The sequence below is a fragment of the Scyliorhinus canicula genome, chromosome 15, assembly GCF_902713615.1.
Source record: "Scyliorhinus canicula chromosome 15, sScyCan1.1, whole genome shotgun sequence".
Classification (NCBI taxonomy): Eukaryota; Metazoa; Chordata; class Chondrichthyes; order Carcharhiniformes; family Scyliorhinidae; genus Scyliorhinus; species Scyliorhinus canicula.
In genome coordinates this window covers 144,374,151-144,401,105 of record NC_052160.1, presented here as the reverse complement: position 1 = coordinate 144,401,105, position 26,955 = coordinate 144,374,151, and the positions used below count along the sequence as shown (strand labels likewise).

At 45.2% G+C, this 26,955-nt stretch overlaps 2 protein-coding genes across 2 annotated transcripts; one reads left to right on the top strand and one right to left on the bottom strand.

The window, feature by feature from the left end:
- Window positions 1–351: 351 nt before the first annotated feature.
- LOC119978193 (basic salivary proline-rich protein 3-like) lies at window positions 352–4,870 on the bottom strand. The gene is made up of 2 exons (XM_038819622.1): window positions 4,865–4,870; window positions 352–1,596 (listed from the first exon to the last, which is right to left on the bottom strand). Exons 1-2 carry the CDS (start codon window positions 4,868–4,870, stop codon window positions 352–354), a joined length of 1,251 nt encoding a protein of 416 aa, XP_038675550.1.
- A 1,606-nt stretch (window positions 4,871–6,476) lies between these two features.
- Window positions 6,477–17,487, top strand: LOC119978663 (acidic mammalian chitinase-like). Its single transcript, XM_038820454.1, has 12 exons — window positions 6,477–6,513; window positions 7,911–7,940; window positions 8,027–8,228; window positions 9,751–9,807; window positions 10,260–10,425; window positions 11,426–11,550; window positions 12,248–12,374; window positions 12,493–12,675; window positions 13,661–13,777; window positions 15,486–15,624; window positions 16,299–16,578; window positions 17,314–17,487. The coding sequence occupies exons 1-11, from the start codon at window positions 6,489–6,491 to the stop codon at window positions 16,562–16,564; spliced, it is 1,437 nt and encodes a 478-aa protein (XP_038676382.1). The 5' UTR covers window positions 6,477–6,488; the 3' UTR covers window positions 16,565–16,578; window positions 17,314–17,487.
- Window positions 17,488–26,955: the final 9,468 nt, after the last annotated feature.

Genomic DNA, 26,955 nt, shown 5'->3' with positions numbered 1-26,955 from the left:
GAAGGCGGAGCTGTAGTCTATGAACAGCAGTCTGACGTAGGTGTTCCTGTTGTCGAGGTGTTCCAGTGTTGAATGTGGGGCCAGGGAGATAGCATCTGCTGTGGATCTGTTGCGGTGATGGGTGAACTGCAACGATTGAGACTGTCAGGGAGGTTGGCGTTGATCCGTCTCATGACTAGCCTCTCGAGCATTTCATCAAAGCAGACGTCAGGACCACCGGTCGGTAGTTGTTGAGGCAGGCTACCTTGTTCTTCTTTGGTTCTGGTATTATGGTGGGTCTCCTGGAAGCAGGTAGGGACCTCGGAGCGGAGAAGCGAGGTGTTGAAGATGTAACACAAATAAACTTTGAGGCTATTTTGTGGGACCCTGCTCTGGGTGATCCTGCTCTGGGTTACTCTGCTCTGGGTGATCCTGCTCTGGGTGATCCTGCTCTGGGTGATCCTGCTCTGGGTTACCCTGCTCTGGGTGATCCTGCTCTGGGTGATCCTGCTCTGGGTGATCCTGCTCTGGGTGATCCTGCTCTGGGTGATCCTGCTCTGGATGATCCTGCTCTGGGTGATCCTGCTCTGGGTGATCCTGCTCTGGGTGATCCTGCTCTGGGTGATCCTGCTCTGGGTGATCCTGCTCTGGGTGATCCTGCTCTGGATTACCCTGCTCTGGGTGATCCTGCTCTGCGTTGCCCTGCTCTGGGTGATCCTGCTCTGGATGACCCTGCTCTGGGTGATCCTGCTCTGGGTTACCGTGCTCTGGGTTACCCTGTTCTGGGTTACCCTGCTCTGGGTGATCCTGCTCTGGGTGATCCTGCTCTGGGTGATCCTGCTCTGGGTGATCCTGCTCTGGGTGATCCTGCTCTGGGTTACCCTGCTCTGGGTGAACCTGCTCTGGGTTACCCTGCTCTGGGTTACCCTGCTCTGGGTGATCCTGCTCTGGGTTACCCTGCTCTGGATGATCCTGCTCTGGGTTACCCTGCTCTGGGTTACCCTGCTCTGGGTAACCCTGCTCTGGGTGATCCTGCTCTGGGTGATCCTGCTCTGGGTGATCCTGCTCTGGGTGATCCTGCTCTGGGTGATCCTGCTCTGGGTGATCCTGCTCTGGGTGATCCTGCTCTGGGTTACCCTGCTCTGGGTGACCCTGCTCTGGGTTACCCTGCTCTGGGTTACCCTGCTCTGGGTGATCCTGCTCTGGATGATCCTGCTCTGGGTGATCCTGCTCTGGGTGATCCTGCTCTGGGTGATCCTGCTCTGGGTGATCCTGCTCTGGGTGATCCTGCTCTGGGTTACCCTGCTCTGGGTTACCCTGCTCTGGGTGATCCTGCTCTGGGTTACCCTGCTCTGGGTTACCCTGCTCTGGGTTACCCTGCTCTGGGTGATCCTGCTCTGGGTTACCCTGCTCTGGGTTACCCTGCTCTGGGTGATCCTGCTCTGGGTGATCCTGCTCTGGGTTACCCTGCTCTGGGTGATCCTGCTCTGGGTGATCCTGCTCTGGGTGATCCTGCTCTGGGTTACCCTGCTCTGGGTGATCCTGCTCTGGGTGATCCTGCTCTGGGTAACCCTGCTCTGGGTGATCCTGCTCTGGGTGATCCTCCTCTGGGTTAGCCTGCTCTGGGTGATTTCACTGGTCTGCTCTGCAACCAGGAATGTTATCGTTCGATTTGGAAATTGGTAACTGGGTTTGTAATTCCTTCAGGAGAATGCCATTTGAAATGGGCAGTGGGTACAGGGGCTTAAAAGAAAACTTGAGAAGGGATCATTCTTGTGAACCTCCTCTGGACCTTTTCCAAGGCCAGCACATCCTTCCAAAACTGCTCACAATACTCCAAATGGGGTCTGACCAGAGCCTTATACAGCCTCAGAAGTGCATCATTGGTCTTGTATTCCAGCCCTCTCAACATGAATGCTAACATTGCATTTGCCTTCCTAACTGCTGACTGAACCTGCACATTAACCTTCAGAGAATCTTGAACAAGGGCTCCCAAGTCCCTTTGTACTTCTGATTTCCTAAGCATTTCCCCATTTAAAAAATAGTCTATGCCTCCATTTCTCCTTCCAAAGTGCATAACCTCACACATTTCCACATTCCATTTACCATTTCTTTGCCCACTCCCCTAGCCTGCCCAAGTCCTTCCGCAGCCCTCCTGCTTCCTCAATGCTACCTGACCCTCTACAGATCTTTGTATCATCCGCAAACTTAGCAACAGTGCCTTCAGTTCCTTCTTCCAGATCATTAATGTATATTGTGAAAAGGCGTGATCCCAGCACAGACCCCTGAGGCACAGCACTAGTCACCGGCTGCTATCCTGAAAAAGACCCCTTTATCCTGACTCTGTGCCTTCTGCCAGTCAGCCAATCCTCTATCCATGCCAGGATCTTACCCTTAACACCATGGGCTCTTAACTTATTTAACAGTCTCCTATGTGGCAACTTGTCAAAGGCCTTCTGGAAATCTAAATAAATCACATCCACTGGTTCTCCTTTGTCTAACTTCCTTGTTACCTCCTCAAAGAACTCTAACAGATTTGTCAGACACGACTGATGTGTTGGGTAAGCTGGGTCTATGTGGACTGCGTCTGATGCAGTGTAGAGAGAGACAGGCTTCCAACACTTGATGAGTTGCAACACGATTTTATTCACCATCTAACTATATTAACTGTGGGTTGACACTAGAGTTTACTGGAGACCTGAGGCTAACCTGACCAGACTATCTTACTACCACATGGTGTTTGCTCTAGTTGCTGCTCACGAGCTCTGACTGTCTCAGAGGCTGGATCCCAAGGGAGTGGGAAAACTGGTGCCCTCTGGCTTTATCGTGGTCGTGTCGTGTCTGGTGATTGGCTGCTGTGTTCTGTGTGCCCACTGGTCATCCTGTGTGTCAATCACTGCCTGTCTGCACTCCATCAGATACATGGATGTATATTGTGACAACGACCTCCCCTTGACAAAGTCGTGCTGACTCAGTCCTATTTTACCATGCATTTCCAGGTACTCTGCGATCTCATCTTTAATAACAGACTCTAAAATCTTACCAATGACCAAAGTCAGGCTAACCGGCCTATAATTTCCTGTCTTCTGCCTCCCTCTCTTCTTAAACAGCCAAGTTATATTAGCCACTTTCCAGTCCTCTGGGACCCTTCCTGCCTCCAGTGATTCCTGAAAGATCCACACCAATGCATCCACAATTTCCTCAGTTATCTCTTTCAGAACCCTTTAGAACGTCTAGACATATATATGAACGGGCGGGGAACAGAGGGAAGTAGATCCTTGGAAAATAAGCGACAGCATCCCACAGGTGTCTTCCTCTGTGATGACTGATGTAAAGTAAATATTCAGTTCCTCTGCCATTTCTTTGTTTCCTATTATTACTTCTCCAGCCACATTTTCCAGTGGTCCAATGTCTATTTTGCCTTTTGACGAGGAGGCGGGTAACAGACATCTACAGGCGCTGAAAGATGCTCTCATACGAACGTGATTTGGCGCTCGACTCATCGATTGTCAGTTCCAAAGCACCACAGCAAAAAACTGCACCGACCTCCTCAGAAGAGAAACACGGGACACAACTGACAGAGTACCCTTCGTCGTCCAGTACTTCCCGGAGCGGAGAAACTACTGTAGCCACCTGGGGTGGCCACGTCCCGATTTCAAAATGGACACTTGCAAAGAGTACTGGGAAAATTGGACAGTGCTAGGAAAGCAAGCAGGTGCAGGGTTTGCCTGTGGATTGGAATTTGCAGCTCCCAGACAGAACTGATACTACAAGCCATTAGCATAGTAATGAGCTATCTCCGGGGACAAAAGAGAAACATTGAAACAATCGGTACCAGGGCAGACTCCCCGGCGCCAGTGGAAACTAAAACAAAGGCAGGCCAACGGTTACCTAGGGCCCTCCCAGTGATCAAGGAATGGCCCCTTTATTGGAGGGAATCAATACAAATGATTGGGACATGGTCCAATTAATTGGGGCCAAGTTCAGGAACCGCCCAGAAGGGCGCAAAACCCTTTGGGGTATAAAGAGGAGCCCCCAAAGACAGATCGCTCTCTTCTTCTTCACCTTCACCTTGGCCTTTGGCTCTCAGCGAAGAGAGGCCCGCCAAGCACCAGCCAAGGAAGTCTAAGGTCAACGCACGCTATGAGATAGACGCTTCTAGCTACTATTCTATACCAGTTCGAAGCCAACAGTATCAGAACCGGACAACGGCCATTGTTCCTCTGACTGAGTGGGCACCCAAGCTGAGTATAGGCTTTTGGTAGTAGTTGTAGTTTAGTGAGTAGAGTTTGTGCATGAGTAATAATTGACTGTGTGTGTAAATAAATGTGCATTGATTTCAAAATTACTAACTGGTGTATCGAGTCTTTGATCAGTATTCGGTTTTGAACCTTGAAATGAAATGAAATGAAAATCGCTTATTGTCACAAATAGACTTCAAATGAAGTTACTGTGAAAAGCCCCTAGTCGCCACATTCCGGCGCCTGTTCGGGGAGGCTGGGACGGGAATTGAACTGTGCTGCTGGCCTGCCTTGGTCTGCTTTCAAAGCCAGCGATTTAGTCCTGTGCTAAACAGCCTTGTGGTGGTATCAGAAAGATACCTGGCGTCTCTTGAGCAAAGGTAATTAAAACAGAGCAAATTAAGGAAAGCATAACGAGCAACACTACGACATCTTCTTTGCAGCCTACAACACATCATCGATGAAGACGAACATCTTGCCAAGGTCATCCCCACACCCTGACTACTTGCCTTCAAACAACCGCGCAACCTCAAACAGACCATTGTTTGCAGCAAACTACCCAGGCTTCAGAACAGTGACCACGACACCATACAACCCTGCCATGGCAATCTCTACAAGACGTGACAGATCATCGCCATGGTTACCGCCATTACACGTGAGAACACCACCCACCAGGTACGCGGCACATACTCGGCGAGACCATGCAGACGCTGCGACAACGGATGAACTGACATCACACGACAATCGCCAGGGGGGAATGTTGCCTTCCAGTCGGGGAACACTTCAGCAGTCAAGGGCATTCAGCCTCTGATCTTCAGGTAGTGTTCTCCAAGGCGGCCTTCAGGACGCGCTGATGTGTTAGGCAGGTTGGTTCGACGTGGACTGCACTTGATGCAGTGTGGCGAGAGACAGACCTCTAACACTGGAGCAGATCCAACACAATTTTATTCAACGTTATAACTAATATACATGTTCAACTGTGGGTTGACACTATACTGAACTGACTGGAGACCTAGTACTAGCCTGACCAGACTTACTAGCTACCACATGGTGTTTGCACTGACTAGCTCGTGGACTCTGACTGTCTCAGTAGCTGGGTCCAGAGAGAGCAGGAAACCTAGTGCCCTCTGGCTTTATAGTGGTAGTGTCCTGTCGGATGATTGGCTGCTGTGTTCTGTGTGCTTACTGGTCATCCTGTGTGTTAATCACTGCCTGTCTGTACTTCATTATATACATGAGTGGATATTATGACACCGAGACAACCTAGAATCACCGAGCAGAAACGTATAGCCAAATTCCGCACAGATGAGTACGGCCTCAACCGGGACCTGGGATTCATGTCGCATTACATTCACCCCCCACCATCTGGCCTGGGCTTGCGAAATCCTACCCACTGTCCTGGCTTGAGACAATTCACACCTCTTTAACCTGGGGTTACCCCTATCTCTGGATCTGTAAAGAATTAATCACCTGCAAATGCTCGCATTCAAAGCATTCTCGTGCATCTTTGACTTTGCCTATATATGTTTCTGGAACCTACCTCTTCATTCATCTGAGGAAGGAGCAGTGCTCCGATAGCTAGTGTTTGAAACAAACCTGTTGGACTTTAACCTGGTGTTGTAAAACTTCTTACTGTGCTCACCCCAGTCCAACGTCGGCAACCTTTTATTTGGACACTAAGGGCAATTTAGCCTGGCCAATCCACCTAACCTGCACATCTTTGGACTGTGGGAGGAAACCGGAGCACTCGGAGGAAACCCACACAGACAAGAGGAGAACGTGCAGACTCCACACAGACAGTGACCCAAGCCAGGAATCGAACCTGGGACCCTGGAACTGTGAAGCAACTGTGCTAACCACTGTTCTATCGTGCAGCCCAACATGCTCCAGCCCAACATGAAACTGACCAACAGGAAGGTCCGCACCTACCTGGACCTGACGCTTTGAGCTTTCCCACTCTTCCTGATCCCACATCAAAAGAAAATGGGCCTCTCGATCCTCCCCATCAATTTCCTGGCCTGTTTCTAGAAAACAATATGTTTGGGGTGACAATGAAGGTCGACAATCTTGATGACATTGTAGAGGATAAAAGTTGGTACTCACGAGAAGGTGAAAATGTATTACGACGATAAGATAAGAACGGTTATTTTTTATTGTGACTGATCCCTTTCCAGAGATTAAGTTAATGACGTACAGAATTATTTACCACTAATGATAAACTCAGTGTATAAAAGAGAGAGTTGATGCTCACAACACATCAGCTGCAAGATGGCAAAGTTTCTGCTTGCAACAGGTAAGCCTGCTTTACTATTTCAATTCCTCTGTTATTGTAATTTATTTTTTAAACTCAGAATTCAAACAAGGAATAGAACAAAATGAAGACTCCTTTCTCAAATCTGAGCCTCATTATAAAGGAATTGATTCTTTACAGTGTTGCTTGAAGATGTCTTATTATTGGATGGCCTTTTAAAAAATTCATTTTGCAGGATGTGGGCATCGCTGACTAGACCAGCATTTATTGTCCATCTCTAGATTCCCTTCAGAAGGTGGTGGTGAGTTACCTTCTTGAACCGCTGCAGTCTCTGAGGTGTAGGTACACCCACAGTGCTGTTAGGGAGGGAGTTCCAGGATTTTTATCCTGCGATAGTGAAGGAATGGCGATGTATTTCCCAGTCGGGGTGGTGAGTGACTTGGACGGGAACCTCCAGGTGGTGGGGTTCCCAGGTATCTGCTGCTCTTGTCCTTCTAGATGGTAGTGATTGTGGGTTTGGAAGGTGCTCCCTGAGGAACCTTGGCGGGTTACTGCAGTGCATCTTGTAGATGGTACACACGGCTGCCACTGTGCGTCGGTGGTGGAGGGAGGGAATGTTTGTGGAAGGAGGAGCAATCAAGTGGGCTGCTTTGTCCTGGATGAAATGAAATGAAAATTGCATCGAGCTGCTTGATTGTTGTTGGAGCTGCTGTCATCCAGGCAAGTGGAGAGTATGCCATTACACTCCTGACTTGTGCCTTGTAGATGGTGGACAGCCTTTGCGGGGTCAGGAGGTGAGTTACTCGCCACAGGATTCCTGGTCTTCGACCTGCTCTTGTAGCCACAATATTTATACAGCTAGTCCAGTTCAGTTTCTGATCAATGGTACTCCCCCAGGATGTTGATTGTGGGGGATTCAGCGATGGTAATGCCATTGAATGTCAAGGGGCGACAGTTAAATTGTCTCTTGTAGGAGATGGTCATTACCTGGCACTTGTGTGGTGCAAATGTAACTTGCCACTTGTCAGCCCAAGCCTAGATATTGTCCAGGTCTTGCTGCATTTGGACATGGACTGCTTCATTATCTGAGGAGTTGTGAATAGTGCTGAACATTGTGCAGTCATCTGCAAACAATTTAGCTTCTGACCTTCTGATGGGAAGGAGATCACTGATGAAGCAGCTGAAGATGGTTGGACCTGGGACACCACCCTGAGGAACTCCTGCAGTGATGTCCTGGATGGGTATAAATGCTGGCACAGCCTGCAATGCCCATGTTCTGTCAATGAATAACAAAAACTGAAGAGCAGGAAAAGGTGAGGAAAAGAGTTTGATCAAGGATCGATTCTTAATGTTTCTATTCACTCATCATTGTGAACCCTTAACCCTTTCAGCACATTTTGCTGTGAATTTTAACACGTACCCTATATTCTTTATTCCAGCGGTGGTCTTGTTGGTGTGCCTGGAGCTGGGTGAGTCTTTGTGCTTTTTAAGCTATTTTTAATGATGTGTAATGAGTAGAAGCTCAGTCCTGATTTTCCCTTTCCCTCACTCTCAGGCTCTGCCTACAGACTGGTTTGTTACTTTTCAAACTGGGCTCAGTACAGACCAGGACAGGGGAAGTACTTTCCCCGTAATGTGGATCCCTGCTTGTGCACACATCTGATCTACGCTTTTGCTGGGATGAGGGGCAATAAAATCTCTACCTATGAATGGAACGATCCGAAACTCTACCACGCATTCAATGGCCTGAAAAACAAGTAAATCTGTTTAATAAATATTGAGAATGGATTGCGATGCTAAGTATAGTTTAAGGTCCTCATTATATATTGTTGTGCATTGAAAAATTGTGCTGAATTAAATGTGACATGACTGACCCAGTCAGGGAGGTGCTTTCTGGGTGAAATTGGGTGTTGCTGATTTGTGTCCCATTGGCAGAGATGAGTCGCTGCCCAGTGGGTCTGTCAAAGTCTGACTCAATCATGATGTTGTCCCGTATAAACAAAACAACACTTTACATTAATTAAGTATGGTAAATACACTTGAGATGGTAGATTGAACTGAGAAGTTATTTTAATTAGTGTACAGTTGGATGATACTGTTACATGCAGTAAATACCTCGCGTGTGTCATGCAAACTGCTGAGTGCTGTATGTACAGAAACACTGGGCTGTGAGAGAGCTGGAGTTCCCACTCAGTTCAGAGTGAGTGAGATGCTATCAGCATTTTAATTATTCCAGCCAGCGATAAAACACCAATCGATGTGCGTTAAATACTTTCACTAAATTTACACTAGTCCCCATTCTTGTAACCCAGTGGTAAGTGAGTTTCCCCCCCCCCCCCCCCCCCCCCCCCCCCCCCCCCCCCCCCCCCGCCTCCCTCCCTCCGGTTAATCATCTCAGTCCCAGGACATTGATGCCAGGTTCCTCAGGATCTTAGAATCATAGAATCCCTATATTGCAGAAGGAGGTCATTTGGCCCATTGGGTCTGCACCAACCCTCTGAAAGAGACCCCTACTCCAACCTATCCCCGTAACCCCATCTAGGGGCAATTGATTGTGGGTAATCTGCCTAACCTGCACATCCTTAGACTGTGGGCGGAAACCATAACACCCGGAGGAAACCACACGCAGACACGGGGAGAAAGTGCAAAGTCCACACAGTCACCTGAGTTTGGAATCAAACCCGGGACCCTGGGGCTGTGAGGCAGCAGTGCTAACCACTGTGCCACCGTGCTGCCCGTGTCAGTGTTGTAGACTCCACCATCATCAGCTATTTCATTAATGGCCTCTATCGTAAGGTCAGAAGTGTAGATACTCGCTGATAATTGCACAATGTTCAATAATACCTTCACAGGTACAGAGGCAGTCTGTGTACTTAGGGCAAGACCCGGACAAAATTAAGGGTTAAACTGATAAGGAACAATTAACCTTCATGCCACGCAAATGGCAAGCAATGTCTCTCCCTACAATAGAGAATCTAACCACGCACCCCCCAAGCCCACCCCGTCAATTCAGTGACATTACCAAATGCCAGCCTTGCCAACAATGCCATACCCATGACAGAATAAAATAAAGAGATGGTTCTATTGTTTGTGGGACATTCCCGCATTAACCTTACCCTCTTTCCCGTGGCACACATGTTGTGAAATGTATCTCATGCCCTCAGATATTTCTGTTCAACCAAGATTTAGCACCAAAAGCTGAAAGCAGTAAAAAGGTTCAGACAATATGGATGTATTTACGTATGTTATTTATTCTAAATGTGTTCAATTTTACAACAGAAATGGGAACCTTAAAACGCTCCTGTCTGTCGGAGGCTGGAACTTTGGAACTCAGAAGTAAGATTAAAAGTTATTTTACCTGTTGTATGAAATGTGCTTCTTTTCCTATTGATCACCAATGTGAAAAAAACTGGTTCAAAGTGATCAGTTTGCGAATGTTAATTGTGTAGTTTTATAGAAATTTATAGATTATCTGGTAATGAGTGTAACATGAATATACCGAGCTTCGTATAAAATACAATTTGAATATTAATAATAGGATCTCTATCTGAAAGCACAAGTGGGCGTCATTTTCAGAAACGTTCATTCAAAGTTAATAAACCCATTCAAGTTAACTGATCTGATTAATGAGAGCAGTAACAATGCAATGCTTTACAACTATATTTTTGTAAATTATAATTAGTTTCCTGAAATTGTAAAAGATATGAATCGCTTAATGGTTCCGTTGATAATTACTGAGGCCCAAATACTCCAGTTCTGGCTTTGTTTGACATTCTCGTCTCCTCTAGATTCACCGCGATGACTGCCTCATCAGGAACTCGCCAAATCTTCATCAAGTCTGTGATCAGCTTCCTGCGCGGTTACGGGTTTGATGGTTTAGATATTGACTGGGAATATCCTGGGTCAAGAGGAAGTCCCCCACAAGACAAACATCTCTACACTGTGTTGGCCCAGGTAGGAACAACTATATTTAACAGGATGTTTGGTCTTGTCGCTCAAGTAAAGCACCTTTCAATCCTGTTTGTAAATCTAAATTTCCTCTCAAAGTCCTCACCAAGGACACGGAAAATAGGAACAGACTCGGGAAGTTGAGCTATCCCAGCCTGTTTGGCCGATCAGTGAGAGTATGACTGATCTGAAACTTAATGAACTATTGTAGAAGCAGATGTAAAATATACTTTGGCACATGTTGTGAGACAGAGAAGTGGAATGATCAAATATGAAACTTATAAATTTGCACGGCAAATTAGTTTGATTGCCACCTCATTAATCAGTGTGATAAAAGATGTCTGTGCAATAGCAGCTATCCATTTAGCTTACATGTCATAAAAATAGAAAATGCTGGGAAATCTCAGCAAGTCTGACAGCATCTGTGGAGAAATATGCAACGGGGCTGGCTTAGCACAGTGGGCTAAACAGCTGGCTTGAAATGCCGAACAAGGTCAGCAGTGAGGGTTCAATTCCCGTACCAGCATCCCCGAACAGGCGTCGGAATGTGGCGACTAGGGGCTTTTCACAGTAAATACATTTGAAGCCCTACTTGTGACAATAAGCGATTATTATTATTAGAGTTAATGGCCGGGATTCCCTGGACATCAGGATTCATTTTCCCTGCCGGCAGCTCACCCCCAAAAGCAGGTTTCCAGGCGGCGTGGGTGGTTTCAATGTGAAATCCCACTAACAAGCGGTGTGAGGATAGATTCCCGTGCTGGTGTACGGTGCGCGGCCAGGAAACACACGGCTGGCAGACTGGAGAATCTCGCCCAATGTTTGGAGTCAGTATGGCCCTTCTTCAGAGCTCCATTTAAACAGGCCCCTCCCTCTGATTCCACCCTTGGATGGATTGTCACTTCGTCATGGATACATTTTATGAAGCCAGGAGACGTTTTGCATTTGAAACTCTGTTTGTGGAGGTCTGGAGCTAAATTAACTTTTGTTCATTTTCAACATGCAGGAAATGATGGCAGCCTTTGAAGCTGAAGGAAAAAGCTCTGGACAGCCGAGACTTCTGCTGTCACTAGCGGTTGCCGGTGGGAAGGATAACATTGATACTGGCTATGAGGTTCCTCAGCTTGGACAGTGAGTATTCCTGTTAGTCCCACAGCACTTTATAGTTTAGCAAGTTTAACTAGTTAGCAGCTGAGCTGTACAGATCTGGAAAGTCCTCCGTTCAATCTCCAGTTGGCTGAATCCAATTGAGGCAATGTTAGAAGTTGGAAGATTGTTGGGTTACACTGTTCTCAGTCCTGTTTGCTGACCTGTTACCCCTGAGTTTACCGAGCAAACATTGGGTTAGCAGATGAAGATAGAATTGGTGGTCAGCTGGTCACATTCAAGCACAGTGGGCAGCGTAATATAGAGTCACGGGGTTTAATCTGTGTGTTAATGGTTCCACCCATTGATCCAGTATTATTCTATTTGGGTTCGACAATGGGCACATTAACCCATTTAGGAATTAAAACATGGCTCTCATTTATATCAGATGAGCGTTGGCCATTTCGAAGCCTGCTGGAAAACTGCGTTGAGCACGCCTGCAGCTGACAGAGCCCAGGATGTCTCATTCGTTTACCACTCCAATTTCAGCAGAAGCAGGATTGTAGGTTTAAGTAAAAAAGCCTCAATTATTTTAATATACTATGGTTTGAGAAGTGGCTCAGTGGTAGCATTTGTCTCTCAGTCAGACGATTGTGGGTTGAACCCACACTTGAGCACTTGAATACGCATTCTCAGCTAACACTCCTGGATATCACTGTAACTCCGATCTCTTCTCATACAGAATCGTGGACTTTTTCAATGTGATGACATACGATTTCTTTGGACCCTGGAGTCACACCACTGGAGAAAATAGCCCTCTCTATCCTCTCCCAAACAGCAAAAGCTCTCTCAACCTTTACTTTAATGTGGTAAGTATCGATGAAAATAGAACTCAATTATATTTTGTATTTCCAATCAGTAACTATCTTCAACCAGGTGGTTTACACAGCCCATCCAGCAGACACTTTCATGTTTCTTGTTCTGCAGGACTATGCCATGAAATACTGGAAAACAAAGGGAGCTCCTGCTGAGAAACTGAATGTTGGATTCCCTACATATGGCCATACCTTCAGACTGACCTCATCCAGCCACGGAGTTGGAGCCCCATCATCAGGTGCAGGACCAGCTGGACGGTACACCAGACAGGCCGGATTCTTGGCCTATTATGAGGTATTGATACTGATAAACCTTCTTCATTCCATCAGATCTTATGTTTAAAAAGCACTAATTAACCAAGTACTGAATTCGACCCTTAAAATACTTTACCGTGACAACATCTGCATGACCTCAATCATACAAGTTTCCTCAGGAAGAGTAAGTAACATAGATTAATGTAACCAGACAGAATGTGGCACCCTGATGCAATTTGAGTGATAAATGCTTCTTGGATGACCTAATCTAAAAGACAGGCCGTGCATTCTGACATCCTTACCCAGGATGCCTCTATCTGATCATCTGTTCCGTGTATGAAGATCCCACTGCCTCTGCCAGCTTCACAACACATGGCATCGCCCAACTTAGCTACCAGGAGCTGAAACGTGTGTCATCACACTCTGATAATCAGAGACACAATGTCACAGTCTCCATCAGCAGGAGGTGTTTGACTGACTTAGTCCGCTTAGTGTTGTCAGTCTTAGGAAATACACAAGGAGGTGAAGTGGAGAATATCACATTTTACATCCTCAACCTCCCTCCCTACAGAAAGCTTCAGCGTTTTTGTACAGAGTTCACAGTCAATCCTTGGCAGTTTGTGTGTCAACCTCCTACACTATTTCCAAACTGTTGGAGGGTAAGGAATGTGGTGTTGTTGCCACCTCTTCAATCAATCTCTTTATCAGGGGTATGAGTAAAGTCCAAAGACTTCTTTAGCCTCTCCTGCACCTCTGATTGGGAACTTGTGGTGTCAGGGATCATTGATTATTTTTTAATGCAAAGTAATATTGTTCAGCATTTGCTTTTTATAAATTTGAAGTACATTTTCAACTGTGAAAAAGGAACGGTACCTTCAATCTGAAGATTGTAATAGAGAGAAAATTAAGCTGAATAAAACCATTAAAGGAAAGTGAAGTGAGAAAGATTGTCAATGTTGCAAACCGTTGACTATTTGTGACATTTTGCTGACATTTTGAATGCTAATCTCTTAATTCTCTCCCAGATCTGCACTTTGTTGAAAAGCGCCACCATGGAATGGAATGCACCACAGATGGTTCCATATGCTTATACATCGATGGAATGGATTGGATATGACAACGTGAGAAGCTTTAAAGCTAAGGTAACTTTGAGAAACTGATGTCCTTTTTTATATGTTGCTTAGTACAATATTTATTTGCATAAACAACTAGCTTGTCACAGCAAGCATTAGAATCATGTTATCAATCTATTGATTATCTGGAACATTACACCATTGTGGATAGGATGGGTGGAGCATGACATCTATAAAAGAAAGTATCATTCATTGGTCTTGTATCTGAGCCCCAATTTATGTGACCAGACCAATGATATCTCACCCACAAAACCTTCAGAGAGACGACTGAACAAGAAGATTTTATTCATGCCAGTTGGGTTTGCTATTTGATTGACATTTAAGTTAAAATGGACACATTGGGCACAGGCCTGTCCGCGGATCGGTGGGCCCCAATCGCGCGCCAGGTCACCGTGGGGACCCCCCGGGGCCAGATGCTCCTGCGCCTCCCCCGACCTCTCCACAGGCCCCCCACAGAGCCAGGTCCCACCGGTACGGACCTGGTGTAATATACACCGACGGAACCCACCGAAAACGGGCGGCCACTCTGCCCATCACAGGTCGGAGAATCGTCGGGGTGTCGTAGTCAATATTTTCCCCGCTTCTGGACTGTGATAGAAAGATTCAAACATGATTCATTAGGTGAGCAAAACTAAGCTTTATTTATGAATTAGAACTGCAACTGCTAGCAGTATGGCTGAGACTTGAAATCGGAAGGCAGTCAAGTACAAACTGCTGGGTCCGTCTGAAGTCTGCAATATCACAGAAGAATAAGACGATTTTTATACATTATAGGATCAAGATAACATGAATACAGCTTGGTCAGGAATTTGATCGAAAGTAAAACATAAGTAATAATCATTACAAAGGCGTCACCTTGCTGACCTTTAGGGGACTGGGGTCTCATATCATTATCTTGTCTTTGTTTTAAGAGATGGAGCAAATTTGTTTAAGTACAGGAAGAGACAGTTTTTTAGCTTATCGTATGTATTTAGACTGCTCTGGTCTCATGACGAACGGGCCTTATCCGAGTTTTAGAGTCGGCCAGTTCTCAGGTCAAGTTGACCTTGGCTGTTTGTATTTGTGCCTTAGGTTATGTGAAGTCAGTTTAAATTCAATTGTACCAAGAAGACTTGACTAGTTTTCCCATCATGCCATTATTTGCTTCACACAATACCACAGGGGGGGGGGGCTACTGCCAACGGCCCCCGACCGGCGCGGCGCGATTTCCGCCCCCGCCAAAAAAACAGCGTCAGGGCGGGATTCACGCTGCCCCCCGGCGATTCTCTGGCCCGGTGGGGGGTCAGAGAATCACGCCCCTTATCTTCTTAAATTTGTTTTGACGATCATTTTTTTTTTCTGGCTTAGTCTCGACCCAAGAATGTTAGGAGAAGTTCATATTTGTGCCAACTCACCTCTTTGCAGCTGAGATATAGCTAATGACTGAAACAGAGACAGTTTGTGAAATGACTGACTTCACAGATACTAAGACAACAACATCAATGACATTTGGATATTTGAATATTTCAAAATCACCACAGTAAATATTTCTGTCTCCTGGTCAATGGGTAAAGTTGACTGAAACAGTCTTCATGAAAAGGTATTCAGGGCACCTTTGGACATTTCCAGAATTTTAGAAAACTTATTTTGGATTTAGCTGTGGTGCATTGTAAATCTCGAATTAAAATTGTCTGCAAAGAAGGATTTGTGAAAGTAATTTGTGAACAATGTATTCCAGATTGAGTGGCTGAAAAAGAACAACTTTGGGGGAGTTATGGTGTGGGATCTTGCTCTGGATGATTTCTCTGGTGCTTTCTGCGGTCAAGGACCATATCCACTCATTAACACACTGCACTCTGGGCTTGGAATTTCTACAGGTAAATATCAGGATTTTTTATACTTGGAACTGATCACAAAGTCAGCAGGGACAGCAACTAATAACCCAGATAATGTAGCAAATTGTTTGGAATACCTAAATGTGTTTCAATTTCAACGTTGTTAGAGCCACAAAGATCTGACTACGAGAATACTACTATGTGTCTACAAGCATAAAATTCCAAAAGCAGGAGGTGTTCCATGGTAAAATACTGGAAGATGTATATATGGTAACTGGCTAAGCCATGAAGCTGCGCTGGTTGTTGCTTCCAGGATGTATTGCCACTTCAATTAATCATGTGCCCTGTATTACTGTGTCATTTAAAGGGAAAACATATTGCGATTCAAATTTATCAACTTATTTATTGGAAGGAGCTTAATAACATCTTCCACTCATTTTTGTGTGCTTTGACTTAAAATAAAACATTCTTTAAATCACACTTCAAAATTTGAATTCCTAAAATACACTCCAAATTAAATTGGCCTTGTCATTTGAATTCTTTGGTAGTTCTCCCTGAACTGAATTTCGACGAAGTTCGGTCCTGATACCGTAAGGAATTGAGTTCTACCGGTAGATTTTCAAAGCAGCAACAGCCGTTGACTTTACAAAGTTTATCTTCGCTTGCTCCTAATTGTTGGAAAAAGAAATTAATTTCTGAATTTTATTCCCTTCCAGCTTGTGCTCCTTCCAAAACAACACTGAAGCCGGCTGTCCCTCCTACTCATGCCCCTAGCGGAGGTGGTGGTGGAGGTGGAGGTGGAGGTGGTGGAGGTGGAGGCGGTGGTGGCAGTGGGTTCTGCGCTGGCAAAGCTAACGGTACCTACGCTGATCCAAAAGACAAGAGCAAGTTTTATCAATGTGCCAATGGAAGGACCTACGTGGAAAGTTGTGCTTCTGGATTAGTCTTTGATTCTTCCTGTGAATGTTGCAACTGGGCTTAATGAGAAAGCAGAAGGTAGGCTTGCTTAATAACCTAAATAACAATTCAAAACAGGTATTCTGTGGAAAACAGTAATATTGAGGTTGTGTAAAATACCAATGTAGACTTTATTACAAGTCCTTAACGAATTCAGTAGAGTTTTAAAACTGATGGGTAAAATTTAAAAAACGCAATTCACTGGGTGTAGAATTCAAACAAATATGCGTGTTAGATAAACATAGGTACATTTTCCCAGTATCAATGGGGTTGAAATGAATGGTATGCTGTTGCTTTGGTGTGATTTTTATTGGTTTATGGGATGTGGTGTTGTTCTCATGAACACCTCTTATTGCCCATCCTTAATTACCCTCGATTAGCCGCCATCTTGAACCACTGCAGTCCCCACGGCAACGCTCTGACATCATAGACACCGGCAATGACATTTTCACTAAACAAGGTTGCTGAGTTTTATTTCAGCCCAAGCTGCTTTTCCATATATGTTCCAGAAACTGGTTGTGGAATTGGGGAATTCTGTGTGTGTGTGTGTGTGTGTTGGGGTGGGGTGGGGGGGGTGGGGGGGGGGTCCTGGTCAGTTCTGTTGGGTGAAGATGTGTCACTGGGGAAGGGGAAAGGCGAGGAAACAGGGAAATAATTATTATTTAAAAATAGATCTAAAATAGAAGTTGTTTATGTTTGTTTTAATGCGTCTGATGTGATATTGAAACATCATTGTTGAATAAGAGAACACTAAAATGCTCTTTCTTTTTCCAGCCGCCATCAATCTTCGTTGGGCAACAGTGAAGCTGTAACTGGTTTCAGTTTAATTACTGAAGTGACTCTACTTTGTGGGTGAAGATCATTAATGGACCACATCGAATTTGTCTCAACTGAAGATATAAAATGCAGTTTAAACAGCAAAATAAAATCATTGGTTCATGAAGAAAACAATTTCTTGTCTTTTTTGTGAGTGAAGTGATAGTGTTCAGGTTGCGTTGAGCTGACAATGGGACTGAAAAGCTGTCTCGAGACATCGTCCCACCCCAGGCAGGTTCTTTCAAAACAGCATCTGCGCAGCAATGTGGAAAATCCACCGGGTGTATTCTATCCACAAAAGGCAGGGCAAATCCAACCAGGCCAATTATTGCCCCATTAATCTTCTTTCGATCATTAGTAAAGGGGTTGAGGGGTCATTGACAGCACCTACCCAGCGGTAAAGTGTTGCATGATGCTCAGTTTGAGTTTGGTTAAGGCGACCCATCTGATAGCCTCATTATAGCCTTTGTCCAAACATGGACTGAGGAACCAAACTCAAATATATGGTGACATCAAGGCAGTATTTGACTGACTATGGCATCAAGGAGCCTCACAGAGCTGGAGGCGATGGGAATCAGGTTTGGAGTCACTCTGAGACAAAGGAAGATGGTTGTGGTCATCAGAGGTCATTCATATCAGTGTTGGGTCATAGCTGTACGAGTTCCTCAGGATAATGTCCTGGCCCAGGCATCTTCAGCTGCTTCATCAATGACTTTTCCTCCATCACAAGGTCAGATGTGGGTATAATCGCTCATGATTGCATAATGTTCAGTACAGTTTGCTACTGTTCAGATATTGATGCAGTCCATGTCACTATGTGGCAAGACCTGGAGAACATTCAGACTTGGGCTGTTAAGTAGCAAGAAACATTGTGCCACACAAGTGCCAGGCAATGACAATCTCTATTAAGAGAGAATCTAACTATCTTTCCAATTCAACGGCATTGCCGCCGTTAAATCCCCTCCTTTTGGTTCCCATTGATCAGAAGCTGAATTGGATCAGCCGTACAAATCCGGTAGCTACAAGACCAGGCCAGAGACTGGGAATCCTGCAGTGGGTAACTCACTTCCTGACTCCCCATAGGCTGCCCACCTACTACAGGGCAGAGGTCAAGAGTGTATAACTCTCCACCTGTCCAGATTCGTACAGATCCGACAGCAGCCAAGACACACAACACATAATAAAAGCAAATTACTGCGGATACTGGACTCTGAAACCAAAAAGAAAATGCTTGAAAATCTCAGCAGGTCTGGCAGAATCTGTAGGGAGAGAAAAGTGCTCACGTTTCATGTCCCGATGACCCTTTGTCAAAGCTAAAGACAGAGAAAGTGGAAGATATTTATACGGTGGAGTGAGAATGAAAGATGAGTCATAGCCACAGAAACCCAGGGAAAGGGGTTGCTAATGGCAGCAGAAAGCAAGGGGAAAGATTGCTAATGGCAGTGCCCAGAGAGAACAAAAGGTGTGAAAGGTCAAACAGCAGAAAAACTATCATCAGAGGGTAAACTGTGACAGATGTAGATGTTGGGGGAGGGGAAGGAGGAAGAAAAGGGGAAAAAGGGTAACGAAAGGTGGATAAGATGGGGAGGGGTGAATATATATAAAGAAAGACAAGAGAAAAAGAAATGGTAAAATAGAGTTAAAATGAAATGGGATGAAAACAAATGGGTCGAGGTGGGGTAGAGCTGATCATCTGAAGTTGTTGAATTCGATGTTGAGGCCGGAAGGCTGTAGTGTGCCTAACCGGAAGATGAGATGTTGTTCCTCCAGTTTGCGTTGAGCTTCACTGGAACATTCCAGCAGGCCAAGGACAGACATGTGGGCATGGGAACAGGGTCTTGTGTTAAAATGGCAAGCAACAGTAAGGTCAGGGTTCTGAATGCGCACAGACCGAAGATGCTCAGCAAAGCGATCACCCCAGTCTGCGTTTGGTCTCTCTGATATAGAGGAGACCACATTGGGAGCAGCGAATGCAGTAGACCAAATTGAAAGAGCTGCAAGTGAAACGCTGCTTAACCTGGAATGAGTGTTTTGGGCCTGGAATGTTAAGCATGGAAGAGGTAAAGGGGCAGGTGTTATACCTTCTGCGATTGCATGGGAAGGTGCCATGGGTGATGGGTGAGGTACTGGGTGTGGTGGAGGAGTGGACTAGATTATCTTGGAGGGAACGGTCTCTGCGGAATGCTGACAGAGGGAGTGAAGGGAAGATGTGTTTGGTGGTGGCATCACGCTGGGGTTGGCGAAAACGGCAGAGGATTATGGTTTGCATATGGAGGCTGGTGGGATGAAATGTGAGAATGAGGGGGACTCTATCCTTGTTCTTGGAGGGAGGGGAGAGGGCAAGGGTAGTGGTGTGTGAGATGGACCGCACACTGTGGAGTGTCCTGTCAATAACTGTAGAAACACACCATTGAGGACAAAGCAGCCTTCTTGACTGTTAATTCACCCACCACCTTAACCATCTGCTCCCTCCATCACCGATGCACAGTGTCAGCAGTGCACACCATCTGCAAGATGCACTGTCGTAACTCATCAAGTCTCCTCTGAAAGCACCTTCCAATCTGCACCTCTACCACCTAGAAGGACAATACCTGGGAGCACCACCACCTGGAGGTTCCTCTCCCAGTCCCTCACCATCCTGACTTGGAAATATATCACCGTTTCTTCACTGCCGCTACGTAAAAATCCTGGAACTCCATCCCTAACAGCACTGTGGGTGTACCTACACCACATGGACTGCAGCTCACCACCACCTTCTCAAGGGTGGTTCTAGATGGGTAATAAATGCTAGTGTAATAAGTGATCACCAAACTCGCTGAAAGAATAAGATAAATCAATTTTGTGTGAAAGGAATTCACACATTGCCAAGGCAAATGGGATTAGTACCGATTGGTGTTTAATGGTTGGTTTAGACATGGTGGGCCAAAGGGCCTGTTTCTGTGCTGTACGACTCTCTGTCTCCATTGGTTCAAGGTGCAAACAGATGTTTGAAACTTTGACACAGGCTCAAGGCAGAGCTCTCCGACATTTACAGTCATTCCTCACCGGACGCACTTCCGTCTTCAACAAGGAAGGAAATTGGAACCAACTGAGTTTTTGTATACCGCATCTGACCAACATTTGTTTTCACAAGAAAATTGGAATTAATCATTGATAAAGCAGATTGATTAATCGTCTGAGGCAGATATGGGTGGGGCAGAGATTTTAATTTCCATTTTTGATGGGAAAATGCTGTTTTCAGTTAGATTTCCACCAGCCCAGGCAAATTATTTTTGTTTCTTTTCTTTTCTGGATGTGTTATTAGCGAGACTATTTATTACCCATTCCCAACTGCCCTTCAGCAGATATCTTGGACCGCTGCAGGCCACAGTGCGGTGAGGGGTGTAGATCCAGGATTTTGACCGCGTGGTAGTGAAGGAATTGTGATATAACGGCAGGCTGCCCCCCCCCACCCCGCCCCTCGCCGCCAACAAACATGCCATGTGGAAACTAGAGAATCTCGCCCAACATTTCACACAGGTCCTCCTTAACTACAAATCTGCACTTTCTCCTCTTTTGAGAAACAAATTCTAAGGCGGGATTCTCTGGGACCACTAGCTAGCTGCGGGATTCGCAATGGCTTGCTGAATCCCACCTCGGTCCAATATTGGGGTTCGTGCCTGGCGTCAATCCGGTCTCGAGTTCCTCATCCTGCCCCGTCAGCCATAACAGGTTTCCCCCACACGGGCTCCGTCCAGGAAGCACTTGAGAACAAAGTGAAGGCCTCATTTAAGGTTAGAGAAACAGCTACTTCCCTGAGTCAATGGATCCCTGCAGAGCTGTATTGTTACGATCTCAGATCAGACCCCAACATTTGTTCGGATACTGGACGAGACATTAACCTTTGAGGAAAGGATACTTCACTCCAGCAGTGATTCCACTGACCAATGGGTATATTTTAGATTAAAACAATCATTCTTCTGAACACAGGATTAAACACGTTAACATCACAGAAAATAGCTTTTAACAGTTAAACAATTCTTAAACTAATAGGAAACCCTTTTTGCTACTAAGTTATACCTTCTCGATATCCAATTAAGCAAAGCCCATCACAGGTCAAACGTCATTTATAAATAAAGTTAGCAAACACAGGGTTACTTGCTGTACACTTGAATTGGGATTTCATAGAATCATAGAATTTGCAGTGCATGAGGAGGCCACTCGGCCCATCAGATCTGCACCGGCTCCCAGAAAAAGTACCCCACTTAAGCCAAGGCCTCCACCCTATCCTTGTAACCCAATAACTCCACCCAACTTTTTCGAACACTAAGGGCATTTTATCATGGCGAATCCACCCAACCTGAACTTGGACTGTGGGAGGAAACTGGAGCACCCAGAAGAAACACACGCAGACATGGGGGAGAACATGTAGACTCCGCACAGACAGTCACCCAAACCGGGAATCGAACCTGGGACCCTGGAGCTGTGATGCAACCATGCTAACCAATGTGCTACTGTGCTGCCCCATGATTTCTTGGAAAGACTCTTTGATCATAGAGATAGACGCTTTCAGGAAACAACCTGAATATTGTTCTGACGGTGTCAGACTACTGCTTAACCTGACAGCCTTTTGACAAAAACTGCACTAAAAGTTAAACAGCCTGCTACAGACCTGGCTCCTCTCGTTAATTACATAATCTTTCTCCCACTCAGGTCCCCAGGCGATCAGGGGCACCCACGTGGTCAGGCTGTGGGAGGGTGGTACCCTGGCACCCTGATGCCACCCTGGCACTGCCAGCCTCGCACTCTGGCAGTGTCATCTGGGCACACTGGCAGTGGCACCTGGGTACCACTGCCTGGGTGACATTTAAAAATGGCACCTCGATCTCCAATGGGAAATGGGACCAAGTGCAGCCTCGGAGGGGCGTTCCGCGCCAAGGCCCAAAAATGAAGTCCGTTCGATAACGAGGTCATTCTCGAAGCCGCCGATGGCGGGAAACAGCCAGCTAAATGTGCTCAACATGGGACTCTCTTTCATTTCCGTTAAATCCTGCCCACAATATCAATTGAAATTGTGCGAATTAATTTCCAACATAACAGTTCAAGGCAGAAACAGAGGTTTGAAACTTGGACTGCAACTCAAAATGTTACAGAATTAGTGTATTTGACGGGCAGTTTCAGATTTAATGAGAATTCATCGGCAAACAATAAATTAATACAGCTTACCAAAAACAAATTTAAAATATTCTTGCACAATTTGAATCAAAGTCAGAAAGCCCAGTCACAAGAAAGAACAAGTCCCTCAGTTACCTTGTTCTTGGAAGCATGCCAGACCGTTCGATTTTTCTAGATATCCAAACTTGTTTCTCAAACTTGTTTTTTCAATATTATTTGTGTCAAACTGGCCTCACATCGCATTTTTGGAAAAACAACAGAAGTATAGCCTCCCACAGCCTGACCACATTTAGACAATACAGCCTGGGTAACTTCAACTGCAATTTTATTTTAAAATACATGCCATAGTTCGTGAACTCAGCTGTCTTTGAACATAGATTGAGTTCAGACCTTTTCCAGAATTCTCTGCTTTTTTGAGACAAAGACACTTGAAACCCTGAAGAATTTATACAGGATTGTAAGGAGAATGATCTTTTATCCATTTTTGTTTGAATATCAGATTTGTCACGGTGAATTCAAATTATGTATCTCATCTTAAACATAGTTTGGCATGTTACAGTTTTAGTTAACATCTATGCTATTATATAATCCTGATTTATAAACTGTAGTCTATAATTGGTTTTAACAATAAACATTTATTCAGTTAGTATAAAAGAGCCGTAATTTCACATCTGTGTCCTCACTAACCCACATATGCGAATAATGTCCTAGAATTCTAAGTTTAAATTCTAAAAACTGATACTGGGAAACTTAACAATAGTTTATTCTGCTATAATATACCCCGATATATATTGCATCCTAAAATAATTTTACGAGATGGGAGGAACGGCATTCTTAATTCAGGACCCAGTCTATAGCTGTTCAATCGGACTATGCTCCTTTAATGATACTTCTTTCAGTTGAGGCTCTCGGCTAACAAACAGTTTGAGGAAATGGGTAAAGACAGCAGAACCATTAACACAAGCACTTCAACATCGGCAGCACTCCACAGTGAAAGCAATTTACTTTGGGAAGGAAAATGAAATCAACCGACATTTGGTATCTGGCGTTTTACAGACATTTGTTTTCCCAAGAAGACAAGAAACTAATCAATTACGTAGCTGACTCATTGGTTGCCTGTGAGCCCAAGATATGGGTGGAGCAAAAGTTTTAATTGGTCTTTAATTTCTGATGGGAAAAGGCTATAATTCTGTTGTTTTTCCAAAAATGTGATGTGAGGACAGTTTGACACAAATAATAGGATTAATTTTCTAATTGATTTATAGAAACTTTCACTGAGCATATTATTATTTCCATAAAGGATGACACATCAATTTATTCCCAGCACCTTTCTCATCATCAGCACTAAGATTTCAATAGTGAAGGATTAAATATAATGGTGTTTGCTCCACAAATGATCTTGTGGACGATATTTAATGTGCTTGGCAGGTACGCACCTACAAGAAACCTTTAATTTCAAAATGATTTTGTTTAAGTGGTGATAAATGGAAGAGACTGGGTTGTGATGTGATGAATGACTCTGAGTGGGTTCATACCAATCTGCATCGTGGATAGTCAACATTCAGCAATTGTGTTTTCAACAATTTGCAATTGTGATTTTAACAGGGACAGAAGTGTTGGCGATATAATTGTGAGGCTGTAATTATGACATGAAACTTTCAAAAATGAATTAAGTTTATATATCCCTGAAAAGTTTGGGAAATTATTGTAGCTTCTGAACCACAAATCAAATTGTTCTTCAGGATATAATGAGAAATTTTAAAAATCATTTTGATCAAGGAATCTAATGGAATAAACGCAGTTGGATATTGTGCTCCAGTGAAATGGGGACTTCATTCTCATTCACATTAACAGGTAGAGCTACTCATACCCATCAGGAATTTTAATAGGAACATCCCTAACCGATGCTGAGTGGCCCATGTGCCATGTCTGCCTCCAAGTGGCAGAGGGGTGAAGTAGCGAGGTTCAGGGCTGGGCAGGGAGTATTTTCCGGGTACGAGGAGTAACATTGCTTCCAGTGGGCTCCACAGAGTAACTGGGAGGATCAAATCTCACATGGGTGAAGATGCATTTCGATTGGGATCCTGCAGACCCTGATTTGCACATGTGAGGCACCCAGCCTCTATTCTCGGCAAGCGAGCTGCACACGGCTTCCGGTCAATATTTTGTTAATGGAAAATGTATAAACTACATGTTAATTCAAGGATGGCCTAACTCTGGACAAGCAGATATTTAAAGGGAAGAGATTACAATGTGACTGTGAGACAATGGAAAGGCACAAGGTCAGGAACGAGAGGACAGTTATTTAAAGTGAAATGAAATGAATGAAAATCGCTTATTGTCACGAGTAGGCTTCAATGAAGTTACTGTGAAAAGCCCCTAGTCGCCACATTCCGGCGCCTGTCTGGGGCGGCTGGTACAGGAATCGAACCGTGCTGCTGGCCTGCTTGGTCTGCTTTAAAAGCCAGCGATTTAGCTCGGTGAGCTAAACCAGCCCCTTGCCATGAGACTTGCCATGAGGAAACGTGTTTGTGTGCAGCGAGCTGTTGTCGTCTGGAATTGAATATTCGGAAGGATGGGGAATGCAGCTTCAGAAACATTCAATAAAGAATTGGCTAAATATTTGAAGGGAAAATATTTCAAGGGCTTTGGCAAAAGTGGTGAATTGTGATTAATTAGAGAGCTTTACCAAACACCAGTGTTCAGCAGGTCTGTGCTGACAAGCCTTATTACCACACGATTTGATCCTAACTTGGAAATTGTTGGATCGTTCCCTAACATTAACAAAGGGGGAATGATTTCGGAATTCTGAAAAGACGAATGTACGTAATAGGAGCAGGAGGAGGCCATTCAGCATCTCGAGCCGCTCCGCCATTCAATAAGATCACGGCTGATATGATTGTGTTGAGTTCCACATTCCCCATTTACCCCCAATAACCACTGATTCCCTCGGCCAATAACTTACCCCCAATAACTTACCCCCAATAACTTATCCCCAATAACCACTGATTCCCTTGCCCAGTAACTTACCCCCAATAACTTACCCCCAATACCTTACCCCCAATAACTTACCCCCAATAACCACTGATTCCCTCGCCCAGTAACTTACCCCCAATAACTTACCCCCAATAACTTACCCCCAATAACTTACCCCCAATAACGTACGCCCAATAACTTACCCCCAATAAATTACCCCAATAACTTACCCTCAATACCTTACCCCCAATAAATTACTCTCAATAGCCACTGATTCCCTCGCCCAGTAACTTACCCCCATAACTTACCCCTAATAACTTACCCCCAATAACTTACCCCCAATAACCACTGATTCCCTCGCTCAGTAACTTACCCCCAATAACTTACCCCAAATAACTTACCCCCAATAACTTGCCCCCAATACCTTACCCCCAATAACTTACCCCCAATAACTTACCCCCAATAACCACTGATTCCCTCGGCCAATAACTTACCCCCAATAACTTACCCCCAATAACTTACCCCCAATAACCACTGATTCCCTCGGCCAGTAACTTACCCCCAATAACTTACCCCCAATAACTTACCCCAATAACTTACCCCCAATAACTTACCCCCAATAACCACTGATTCCCTCGGCCAATAACTTACCCCCAATAACTTACCCCCAATAACTTACCCCCAATAACCACTGATTCCCTTGGCCAGTAACTTACCCCCAATAACTTACCCCCAATAACTTACCCCCAATAACTTACCCCCAATAACCTGCCCCCAATAACTTACCCCCAATAACTTACCCCCAATACCTTACCCCAATACCTTATGCCCAATAACTTACCCCCAATACCTTACCCCCAATAACTTACCCCAATAACTTACCCCCAATAACTTACCCCCAATAACTTACCCCAATAACTTACGCCCAATAACTTACCCCCAATAACCTACCCCCAATAACAAGTGCTTCCCTCGGCCAATAACTTATCCCCAATAACTTACCCCAATAACTTACCCCCAATAACTTACCCCCAATAACTTACCCCCAATAACTTACCCCCAATAACCACTGATTCCCTCGGCCAATAAGAATCTGTCAACCTTCACCTTAAAATTATTCAGTGACCCCATCCTCCACCACCTTCTGAGGCAGAGGGTCTGAGGCAGAGGGTCTGAGGCAGAGGATCTGAGGCAGAGGGTCTGAGGCAGAGGGTCTGAGGCAGAGGGTCTGATGGAGAGGGTATGAAGTAGAGGGTCTGAGGCAGAGTGTATGAGGGAGAGGGTCTGAGGCAGAGGGTCTGAGGGAGAGGGTCTGACGGGCAGGGTCTGAAGCAGAAGGTCTGAGGCAGAGGGTCTGACGGGCAGCGTCTGAGGGAGAGGGTCTGAGGCAGAGGGTCTGAGACAGAGGGACTGAGGCAGAGGGTCTGAGGGAGAGGGTCTGAGGCAGAGGGTCCAAGGTAGGGGGTCTGA